General features: G+C 50.8%; 1 protein-coding gene across 4 annotated transcripts in view; it reads right to left on the bottom strand.

The window, feature by feature from the left end:
* The window catches only part of BRDT (bromodomain testis associated), a 1,895,586-nt gene that overhangs the window by 1,151,821 nt on the left and 731,543 nt on the right, over positions 1-12,222 (bottom strand). For all 4 annotated transcript variants that reach the window (XM_085602176.1, XM_085602174.1, XM_085602177.1 and 1 more), the window contains 2 exons: positions 1,985-2,173; positions 81-268 (listed from right to left, as the gene is read on the bottom strand). In XM_085602176.1, coding sequence (XP_085458302.1) covers positions 81-268; positions 1,985-2,173 — 377 coding nt within the window. The remainder of the gene's footprint in view (positions 1-80; positions 269-1,984; positions 2,174-12,222) is intronic.

Genomic DNA, 12,222 nt, shown 5'->3' with positions numbered 1-12,222 from the left:
AAAATAACAATCTAAACGCTTTGCCAATGGTTGTTTTCTAGGCAGGATTTAAAAAGCTTGCCAAAAAGGTGTATACTCACATATTTATGGCTGACTTTTTCTTTGAATCTTTTTTAAACTTCTTTTTCATTTTACCCTCTAATTTGGTCTTTCTTTTTTCTTTTTGATCTTTTTTCTTCTTCTTTTCCTTTTTTGATTTTCCCTTTTTGATAAGCTTGGATACAGGAACCTGTGCCAAAGCCTGCAACTGTTCATGTACGGCTTTGAGCTGTTGAAACAAATGCACAGTGCTGGCAAAACGTACCTCATAAGGTTGTAAAGAAATTACAGGAACATTATCACTCATCAAACTAACATCAATAGTGTTACCAAGGTTTGTGTGCAACGTTACCTTTGACCAAGAGGTACTGATCCAATGATTAAGAAAAGCTGTTGCTTCATAGTGATAAGTGAAGAGTAAGAATTATGGGACACTCTATTAACTTGAGCGAACAAATCACTAAAAGAGATGCAGACATGAACTGTTTGATACATGGACTGACATGTCAAATACATTTTTAATATGCATGAAATAAGATCTTGTAAAGGTTTTTCTGAGGAAAGGAAAACGGGTGCTAATTATTGCGTTTTGTGAACATATCTAGCTGAATGTGAATTCTAATTTAGAAGGTAAGAAAAATAAACATGGGTTTAACAGCTTTAAGAAATAAAAACATTGCTCAATGTACAATAGGGTTTAGCTGTGCTGAAAGTGCAAGTACTGTGATTTAAGCGGAGTTTTACTCATGGCTTTTTTTTCTTTACTTCCACACCAAGCAGGGAGATTTTAGGCAACTATCAGTTGACTATTTCCCTGGTGCAAAGTCAGATTGGCAAATTTTTAACATGTGGACACTGTGCAGCGGCACCATAGTTTGAAGGAAAGGGAAATAACACCAGTTCGATAAGAAGCATTGGGAAAGCAAATAGGCGTTGCATTTCGGACTACAGGCTGTGTCAATATTTTTAGAGAAGCTGTACAGCATCAGCAAAAATAATTTTGACAATTCTGTAGAGTATGAGCCAAAAGAAAAAGATACGATGTTGTAGCTGCTTCATTTCATAAGTGTGTCCATGCATGATGACATATCAGCATGCATAGTTTAAGTACCGATCGAAGGTGGATTGGTAAATTAAAACAATTAAATTGGAGCATCACAAAAAGCATTTTTTTGGTAAGGTGGAGGGGCTGGCATTAATCTGCTGCTGTGTCTTTGGGGGGAAAAAGTTTTAAAAGATGTTTTTTTAAAAAGGACTGAGCGCCGCAGAGGAGCAGGTGAGAGGAGCGGGCACTAGGAAATAAAATAAAAATAGCAGAGGGAGGAGAGAAAAAGCAGAATGAGAGCAACATGGGGTACTGGCAGAGAAGACCACGAGCAATATGGAGAGCGCAGGTGGAGCCATTCGGTGGGGGGAGAACTACACAAGAAAAACAGTAAGTGGAACACTAGGGAGAGAGCTGAAAAATATGCACTCACTTGGAGTGCTTAACCAAAAAAGAAAAAAGTAGTCACCTAGAAGTAAGAACTGGAAGGATTAAAGTCAGTCAATCAAATGGATGATAAAAAGGCTACCTCTGTGGGAGGGACAAACACAAGAAGAAGGCAAGCAATTGTATAAGCAGCACCTTAATTAGAGTGACAAAGCCAAACAATGGTAAGCAATAGGAGAGCAGTTAGCCCACAGTACGTTTGAGGGAAGCCCACAAAGTGTGTCGGAAGCAAGACGTAAACACACCAGCTGGACACCAATGCACATTCATCAGGTACACTTTTAAACAGTCACACAGTGCTATCAGAATTAACTGTGTTTACCTCCAGGGTCAGTTTAACAGTAAACTCAGTAAGATTAATTAGGCTGTTATATGAAATAAAATTACATTTTCAACTATTTTTTTAATTTCCTTGAAAATGCTAATCACTGAAGATCATTTAAATAAGCTTACTTGTTCTTGCAACTTTGCAAGGCGTTGAGCCCTCTCATCTTCTGAATCTTCAGATGAACTATTATCTGAGGAAGAGGATTTGCTGCTTTTAGTAAAAGGTGATGCTCTGCTAATTGCAGGAGGGTGATGCGGCATGCTGTACTGGATGGCTTCATCTGGGATTTTTGCAAACTGCATCTCAAAAAGCTCCTATATAAAATAAAAATAATATTACTGCAAAGATTCCACAGAATTATTTTATACTATTTATTTAACGATGAATAAGAAAGCAACATGCCCACCAATAGAAATTGCAATGGCTGAGGTGGTAACGCATTGCTGCTGCAAGTTTTTAATGCAATGGTTGGGATTCTTTTTTTTTTTTTTTTTTTTTAAACAGTTTATTGCAATCTCAAGAATATACAAGTATGGACCTACAACCTTCCGGCCGGCCGCTAGAATGACAGGAGCATATGACATACGTTCAGAAACACTTGGCGTTGCAGAGAAGCAAAATCAGGAGGTATCAACGTCGTGGGCCACATCACTCTGACCCCACAATACGGTTTCATTTTATACAAACAACACGAAAAACCACACCCGCAAGGCAACCCGCAATCGAAAGTAACAGCACGTGCTCCCCGAATGGGGGACCCCAGCCATCCACAGGAGTCTAAAGATGGGAAGGGGAACAGATCGAGGACTGGGGGACCTCTGTGCCCGGGGCTAAGGAAAGGAGTCAACTAAGGGGACGGGGCTGGTGAGGCAGCAGGCAGCAATGGTGGCGCGCAGATACCCCCGCGGTAGGCGTTCCAGGGGCCCCATACTTTCACCCATGCCCCAGGCTTACACCCCTCGCCACATACACAACCTTTTCTCGGAACATGCACCAATCCATGTGTTCTTTCCAGGCCGACACCGCCGGGGGCCTCTGGGATCCCCACAGTTGAGCAATGTCACGCTTAGCTATCATATATCCCAGAGTCACCCATCGCGTCGGCGGAACCGAGTAGTCAGTTGGTTCCCACACATTCAGTAGGCATCTCCTCGCTTCAGGCAGCAGCGCGACATGCGTAACCACTCGCAGGACCTCATGCACACCACGCCAGAATCGCTCCACCTTCGGGCATTCCCACAAAATATGCAAAAAAGTCGCCAAAGCACCACATCCACGCTTACACAACCCATCCTCAGCATAGCCCATACGCAGAAGCCTTGGCCCCGTCAGGTAAACCCGGTGGAGTATCTTAAGCTGGACGAAGCGAAGGCGAGCCGGTATGGCCACCTCCTTCGGAGAGGCCACCGCGGAAATCCAGTCCTCGTCGTCCAACTCCAGCCCATCTGCAACCCAAGCCTCGCGGAGGCCAGTCAGCAAGCCCGAGCGGTCATTAATCAATTTTTTGTAAATAAGGGAGATCGTGCTGTCCGGAACGTGGCCATCCAGCACTCTATCCTCCAGGGGGGAAGACTCCGGGATGGAGGCGACGTCTGGGAAGACGGAGCCCAGTGCGTGACGGACCTGCAAGTACCGAAAGTATTCACTGCCCTGCAGCTGAAACTCCGTCTGCAGCGTCTCGAATGTTTTAAAGCCCCCCCTCGTCCAGAGATCCCCCACTTTACTAATGCCTATCGTGTCCCACTTCTCGAAGCCCTTCGAGGTCCACAGGGAGCCCAATCTCTCAGACGCGTACAACGGTGATGCCCGGGTCAAACGGTCCTTCCACCCCATAGCTGCATTAGCCGCGTGCCATACTCGCACCATGACACGCGTAGGTCCCGTCAGGCGGGGGTCGGGCGCGCCAGAGTAGAGCGCTCGATTATAGTCACCACCAGGCAGGAGCATCTTGTCCATTTCAAATGCCGGGTTTAAGGCGGGCCCGTAAAGGCCATGATTAATTGCAGCTAGCTGGGAGGCCCAGTAATACCGTTTAATATCTGGGAGGGCAATCCCCCCGTCGTACCATGGGAGCGTCAACTTCGCCAGGGCAATACGCGGCCTCCCGTCCCAGAACAGGCGGCGCTGTAGACTCTCCACCTCACGGAAGTAGCGCGCCGGGACTAAATCCATAGTGTTCTGGAGAGCGTACAGGAAGCGTGGCAACGACATCATCTTAAACAATGCCGCCCGGCCGAGCGGCGAAAGCGGCAGGCGCCGCCAGCGCGCGACGTCCTCCTTCAAGCGCTGGAGGGGGGGGGAAGCAAATTCCGCTCGTAGCGGGCCTCCGGGTCCAGAGTAATATAAACACCCAGGTACCGAAACCCCTGAGAGGCAATCTGGATCGGGCAGTCCCGCGGGAGGACGGGAGCCTCCCCGGAAAGCACATACACACATGATTTAGCCCAGTTGATGACAAGGCCTGAGTTGCGGCCGAATGAGCGCAAAACATCAACCAGGACAATCAGTGATTTACGCGGGGAAGCTAGGTACAAAAGGATATCGTCAGCGTATAGGGACACGCGGTCCTCATACTCGGGGGTCCAACGGAGACCACGGATGGAAGGGTGCCACCGCAGCCACTCCGCCAGGGGTTCCAAGGCCAGCGCGAACAGGAGCGGCGAAAAGGGGCAGCCCTGTCGCGTGCCCCGTCCCAGCTCGAATGGGACCGATACTCTTCCATTCACCACCACCTGCGCCAATGGGCCCGAATACAACAATTTGACCCAGCTGATGAACCCCGGGCCAAATCCAAACTTCGCCAGCATCGCCCAGATGTATGGCCACTCGAGCGTGTCAAACGCCATGGTGGCGTCTAAGGACGCCAATATGGCCGGCTCCCGCACAAACGGGACACGCGCGAGCACCCCGTGCAAGCGCCGCAGATTAAGGGCCGTGTTGCGATGGGGAATAAAGCCGGACTGGTCTTGGTGGACCAGATCGCCCACCACGCCGACCAGCCGGTTGGCTAGCACCTTGGCGAGGATTTTGGGCTCCGCATTCAAGAGCGAGATAGGCCGATAGGATGTAACCCGGTCTCGGGGTCTCCCTTCCTTGTGGATCACCACGATTGTAGCCAGACGCTGGTCCTGCGGGAGGGAGCCCAGCGAGTGGGCCGCCAGAAACATCGCGCGGAGGTGGGGTGCCAGTATATCCGGTCGCAGCTTGTACAACTCGATAGGGATGCCGTTCGGGCCCATGGCCTTGCCGGATGCGACCGAGCGTATGGCGAGGGCAATTTCGTCGGAGGTAGGAGCGGCATCTAACGACACCCTGTCCTCCACCGAAAGGGAAGGCAGCGCGATATCCCTAAGCAGGGCATGGGAATCCTCCTCCGAGCAGGGAGAAACCGGGGAATACACCTCACGGAAATGATCCGCGAAACAAGAGACAATGTCTTCTGGCTCGGTGACACGCACACCATCCATCCTCTCAATCAGCGGGACCACACGACTCGCTCTCTCCTTTTTATCCAACCACGCAAGCAGTTTACCAGCCGTGTCACCCACATCATACAGTCGCCCCTGTTGCTCTCTACAGAGGCCCCTGGCCGCCTCCGTGACGAGGGCCCTGTAGGCCGCCTGCTTAAGTTGTAGGACATGTAGTGCAGCATCCGTCACCCCACCCTCTAGATCACCCTCCAATTCAGCAATTTCGGCCTCCACCCGGGTCACCTCCTCCTGCTCGCGCCTCCGGGCATGGGAGATAAAGGAGAGGGCCTCCCCTCTAAGAACTGTCTTGAAGGCTTCCCACAGGGAGATAGCCGAAGGGACGGACCCCACATTCTCATCGAAATACCGCTGCAAGGATTTAATCAAATCAGCGCGAATGGTGGGGTCGCGCAGGTACCAGGCATTGATTGGAGCTACCCTGCCCTCCCCCCTCGGGAAGACATCAACGTGCAACAGGAGCGGGGAGTGATCTGAAATACCCCGCGCCAAATGGCGCACCTCTCCTACCCTCCCAACATAGGCCGCAGGGACAAGGACATAATCAAGCCGTGAGAGGCTACCATGGGCACCCGAGTGGAAAGTGTACTGCAGCTGCGTGGGATGTTTTAAGCGCCAGCAGTCCACCAATCCCAGTGTATCTAAGAAGCCGGACAGCCACGCCTGCGCCCGGGGGAGGTCCCTAGGGGGGTGACGATCCACGGTCCCAGAAACCACCGCATTGAAGTCCCCCCCAACCACCAGAAGCCCCCCCGGGAGGTCAAGGAGGAGGCGCCCCAGGTCCGCAAAAGTGGTAGACTGTAACCCCGGTGGGACGTACACTGATACAAAGACAACTACTTTACCCTCCATTCTCCCCACTAAGACATTGTAGCGTCCCCTCTCATTATGGCGCACCTCGTCTATTTCCAACGGGAGCGAGTTCTTCACCATGATGCCCACCCCCCGTGAGCCCGACGTGAAGCCCGAGTGGGCCACCAAGCGATAGCCACGCCGATTCATGGCACAAAAGGAATTACCAATAAGGTGTGTCTCCTGCAGAAAGACCACATCTGGTGAAAGTCGTTTCAAATACTGCAGGACCACACCTCGCTTGATCCTATCCCCCAGTCCATTAACGTTCCAGGACAATAAAATCAGGTCCCTACCCCCCATCACATACAGAAGCCATCATTCGTCCCCCCGAGAGCACCTTAAAAACACCAATACAATAAAGGGTTTGCCTTGCGGTAAAAACGAACAACACCCCACCCCAACCCACCCATCCCAACAGAACTCCCCCCCTCCCTGCACCCCTGCATGAGCCCAAACAGCCCCCCCAAAGTGCAGTGTGCCCGTCGCCCCATGAATGATGAAACTAACTAGTCCCCCAGAGGAGGAGGGAGAGCCCCCAAGAGACCCCGTACTACCTCCACAGGAGGGGAACTAACACGAACAGTCAAAAGTGACGATAATGTTGTCCAGAGCGAGGCCTACTATTAGTCCCTCAGTCCTGATCCGGCGAGCCCTCCCCTCCAACCGCGCCCCCCCCACCCCCCCGGCCCCGATCCCCGGGCAAAGAGTCCAACCAGTCCCCGGCCGCTTCGGGACGATCAAAAAAGTGCGTGCGGCCATCCACCTCCACTCGCAACTTAGCTGGAAAAAGCATCGCATACTTGAGGTTCAGGTCCCGTAGACGACGTTTGACTCAGAGAAAGCTCAGTCTCTGCTTCTGGACCGCTGGGGTGAAGTCAGGATAGAAGTTTACGTCCATATTGTCAAGTCTGACCGGTCCTTGTAGCCTAGAAGTCTGCAGGATAGCGTCTCTGTCCCGAAAGTTGAAAATCCGGGCAATGAGAGTCCTCGGAGGGGCTCCGGCCTTAGGTCTTCCTCCGGGAACCCTGTGGGCACGTTCCACCGCAAAGAATTTACTCAGCCCCCGGGGCTGGAGATGGGTGAGAATCAGGTCCTCCACAAACAGGTCCGCCGCCGCCTCCTCACGTCCCTCCGGCACCCCGACAATGCGGACATTGTTCCTCCGGGCCCGACCCTCGGAATCCTCCAGTCGACGATCCATCAGGGCGCTCGCCTGGCCAAGCCGGCGCACCTCCTTTTGGAGGGCCGCCACGTCCGTTGTGAGGCCCGAGGTGGTGTGGGCCAAAGAATCGACCCGGTCATTGGTCTTGGATAAGTCGGCCCTCACCAGGCCAACATCCACGTGGACCGAGTCAATCTTCTGCGCCAGTGTGTCAAAGCGCTGGTCCACCGAGGCCTTCATCTCGGCGATAGCGCCCATGACATCCCGCAGGGTCAGATCCGCGGGCAGAGCAGGAGCATCAGTCGGGCCCTCAGGGGACCTACGCGGCACCTCGGGAGATCCCTTCTGGAGGGTGTAGCGGTCCATGCTGTTGGACTGATGGGCTGCGCCACGGCGGGTCGATTTCACCTTTGCCCGGTCGCCATCTTGCTTTGTGGACATGGTTTCAGTCCCCAAATCGTGCCAATCACCTCGGAAAAGGCCGACAAACCAGTTCACGGGCTCCGGGGGGGGGGGGCAACCACAGGTCCGCAGGACGGATCACAGCCGGCGGGCCAGCAGGGCACCCCAACGAGGCCCCACCACCGCACACCGCCCCGCAACCCAACCTCGCCTACGCAGCAAGGAGGGTGCAAAAGCGAAAGTGAAAGTGCGGGGCACGCGAGTCGCCCAGCCCTGCCCGCCGCTGTTGATCACTTTGTCTCCGGATCGCCCCGCAACTCCAATCCGGGGGGCCGGCGTGGAGAAGGCCGCAAACCTCAATCGGTGCTCCCGCCGGTGTCCGAGGTCCAATTTGGAAGCGGAAAACGGGTGACACCTCAGCTCGGGCTCACCAACACAGTCCCCTCATCTAGGACAGGATATTGTCAGGATTTATGTAGGAGGTCACGGAGGTCCTCGGGAGCCTCGCACCTACGCGGCCATCTTGGTTGTGCGCTAGGCTCCTCCCAATGGTTGGGATTCTTATGCATTGTGGGGTAGAGGGTGTGTTTTTGAAGACTGATGGTGTGACGCTGATTGTGTCAAGCACTCCTTTGCTGATTGTAATGCTTTAGTGGGAGTAGTAGTGCTGGGCTGGATAAATTGGTACATGGGTGGAAGTGAAATTGTGGTATTGGCAGAGGAGAAAGCTGTACTACCCAGGAAATGAGCTAGTCCCTGGTCCGCATGACAAAAGCAAAAACCCAGTGAACTGAAGCCTCCATGGATGGACAGTCTAGCTGAAACTTTAGAGGAAGGGTGCAGGCTAGGGTGTTCGCTAAATCTGCTTGTGATGGTGTAGGCCTCTGGAACTAGCCCACAGGCCATCTTGTCAAGGGCACATCACCACCTCGCCACAACCAAAGCCTTGGATCCCTGTCCTGGGAGCAAGTTCACATCTCACTCACCTCCAGTGAGCAAAATACAGATTTAACTTGCCGGAGTTTTAGACAATGCAATGGTGACCTTTTGAAAGTCATCTTTTCAAAAATATTCATTACAGATCCAACTTCACCAAGGAACTGGGCTTGTAATAAACATTCCAAAAATTAAAGTAGCGTTTTCCTAGACGAGATAACGGTTATTAAACTTAATATTGTATCCCAATGCATTCCCACTGAACAGCAAACCCTGCTACATTGAAAAAAACTGAGGTGCTAGTCACTATAAGGACATGTTTACCATGCATTCTGCCTCAATGGACAGTTACATCTACTGTGGGGTCACTTATAAATATTTAACAGGAAGGTTTAGGCTTGTCAAAGAGGGGTTATTTTGGCAGGTCCAATTTGCAGTCAAAACCTGCATAGCCTGGATACTGGTGGGCCTGAAAACATGCTTTACAGTGTTACTTCAAGGGATGGCACAATGAGTGCTGCAGTCCAGTGGAAGCATTTATTTACTGGCCCTGGGTACATTTGGTACAATAAACCAGCAACTTATATGCAAATTCAACCAATGAGGCCTATACCATTTTCAGCTTGGTGAAAGTAGGAGAACAAGCACTTTGCCACTGGTTTGCATGGGTAAAGTGCACACAGTTCTACAGGCAGCAAAAATAAAGTTCAGTACAAAGGCAAAAATATAAATATTGTGACCCTGCAAAAGGAAAGATTCCCACACAGGCCCTTGCCAGCAGAAACCAAGGGTAGATTTACATTATCTTGATGGGCTTCCCTCCTCTGGCAGTAAAATGTGGACAATTAGCCTCTTGCATAGTGGCACTGGTCTAGTCTAAGCCCCTCTGAAGCTATTTGTATCCCTCTGTCACCATCCTACTGGGTCACTGGACATGCATATGGGGAGCCCTGCTCCTCATCTGCAGACCTCATCTATGATCCAATCTTAGCTAACTTATAGGTGCATCTCTGTACGCAAATAGTTCCACCATGGCTACCAAGGTGTTATGGTCCATCTTGCCTCCTAAGTCAGACTGCTGTTCCCACATATGAAAATATCTGCCCATATGGACAGCAATAAACAAAATCCACTGAAAGCTGTCAGTATCAAGAGTCAGGCACCTGGCCATTCCCTTCCAGTCTGGGGCCTTGGGCAGGCCTCTTTAGCCGGGCCTGCTGGCAAGGAGACCCTCCCTTTTTCTGGAGGTACCTCCGGCAGCTTAGATTTTTCAGAGTGGGGGCAACACCATCAATTGGTAGACACTCATAAATGCCATCTTAGAAGTGGAATCCTTATACTGACTTCTCAGCCCAAGATCTGTACCCTGAGACTGAACAGGTGCTTGGCAGTCCAGGATTTCAGAGGGGGAGGGGGGAATCCAGCCCTCCTCTGTGTTGTGCAGGGGTCTGCCTAGGGCATGTCTCCTGTCCTCTGTCTGTGACAGCACAGGTAGCACTGCTAGGTCAGAAGTGGCCTTTCCAGGGTCAGTCTTTGGGTGCACTTTTCTCAAAGAAAATAACCCAGGGCCTACTGTTCCTCCCACTGTGGATTGACTACCTCCTATCCGTTAGTCTGCATCTGATCCTCAATACTCTCCATATGGAGACAGCATTCCTAGGAATCTGAGGGATTGGGGCCCTACCCAGGTATTCTTTCACCAGTGAAAGTTCATTGCCAGGGATGAAGTCAATGGGCATTTGGGGACTGAAAGGGCCAGGGCCATAGAGCAGAAAAAGGAGTAGTTTCTTTTCTGTAACTCCAGTTCTGTAGTAGGGGTATCTCTGTTATAGTCATAATCTAGTGAATAGTCCCGCCCATGTGCGTGGACCCCGGAGCAATAAAAAATAATCTCTAAAAGGTGACAAATCATGCAGACCTGCATACACCTTTAAGAGAGAATTTAATTTAAAGACAGATAATGCAGCCTATACCCACAGGCTACACTGTCCAGTACTTCAACTAGAATTCCACCAACATCCACAAACAGCACTGCCGGTCTAGTTTTTCTCCACATAGGAAAAAACCCTGCCTCTACCAGCAAAAGCCTCTGGAATGATGGAGAGGAAGGAGTGGACAGACAAGCCCCATAGGCTGCCATTATGTGGCTTAGAACAGGATACTGTGCCTTTAAGAAAACTTTCCAGATTTCCAGAACTTTCCCCAGTATCCCAGAATGCCCAGCAGGTCCCATTTACTTTCAGTTCTTTTTGAAGGCGTAGCACGCCCGACCTGTAGCATTCTTCATATGAATAAATCTCTCTCCACCGGGGAGGAGGACGGGCGCTTATGACTATAACAGAGATACCCCTACTACAGAACTGGAGTTACAGAAAAGAAACTACTCCTTCTGTAGTAGGGGATCTCTGTGTATAGTCATAATCTAGTGAATAGAATGGCAAGCCCATCCCCACACAACAGCAGCGGTGGAGAACAAACAAGACAAATCCACTACTGTGCGAACAAATTTCGCAGCGAAGCCTGCCCAACCTGAGCATCTGCCCTGGCATCCGAGTCCAGACAGTAATGCGCAGCAAAGGTATGGACCGACTTCCAAGTGGCCGCCTTGCAGATTTCCGCAATAGGAACATTACGCAGCAAAGCAGTCGTGGCAGCTTTGCCCCTGGTGGAATGAGCCTTAGGTTTACCCCCTAAGGTCCTATTAGCCTTTTGATAACACAATTGTATGCAGGACACAATCCACCTAGAAATGGACTGCTTAGAGGTCGCAAGACCAGTCCTGACTGATCCATAATTAACAAACAATTGGTCAGACCTACGAATATCCTTGGTCTTATCCAGATAAAATTTCAACACCCTCCGAACATCCAGGGAATGGAGAGACCTTTCCGCTGGCGAAGAGGGATTCTGAAAGAACGTAGGTAAAGTTATGGTCTGGTTGACATGAAAATCAGAGATAACCTTAGGAAGAAATTTAGGGTGAGTACGCATCACAACCTTAGCAGCATGAAATACAGTATAAGGTTCTTGACAACATAATGCCTGAAGTTCACTCACCCTGCGGGCCGATGTAATGGCCACTAGGAACGCCGCCTTCCAGGATAGGTGCTGCAAGGAAGCCTTGTGAATGGGTTCAAAAGGCTCCTTCATCAGTCTGGACAGCACCACATTCAAGTCCCAGGAAGGCGAGGGAAGTCTGACGGGAGGAAACACTTTCTTCAAGCCTTCCAAAAAATCCTTGACCACAGGGATCTGAAAGAAGGAAGTCTGTGAAGGGCATTTCCTGTAAGCAGTCAAAGCAGCCAGATGAACCTTAATGGAATGGAAATTAAGGCCAGACTGCGCCAGATGTAAAAGGTATGGAAGGATGACATCTTCCTTACATGTTGTCGGATCAAAGTTCTTGGACTTACACCAGATACAGAACCTCTTCCACTTGTAAGCATAGGATGTCCTAGTGGAAGGTCGTTTAGACTCCTTCAGTATGTCCATACAATCGTCTGGTAGATTCAGATGGCCA

The sequence above is a fragment of the Triturus cristatus genome, chromosome 4_2 (assembly GCF_964204655.1).
Source record: "Triturus cristatus chromosome 4_2, aTriCri1.1, whole genome shotgun sequence".
Taxonomy (NCBI): Eukaryota; Metazoa; Chordata; class Amphibia; order Caudata; family Salamandridae; genus Triturus; species Triturus cristatus.
This window is presented reverse-complemented; position numbering and strand designations above follow the sequence as displayed.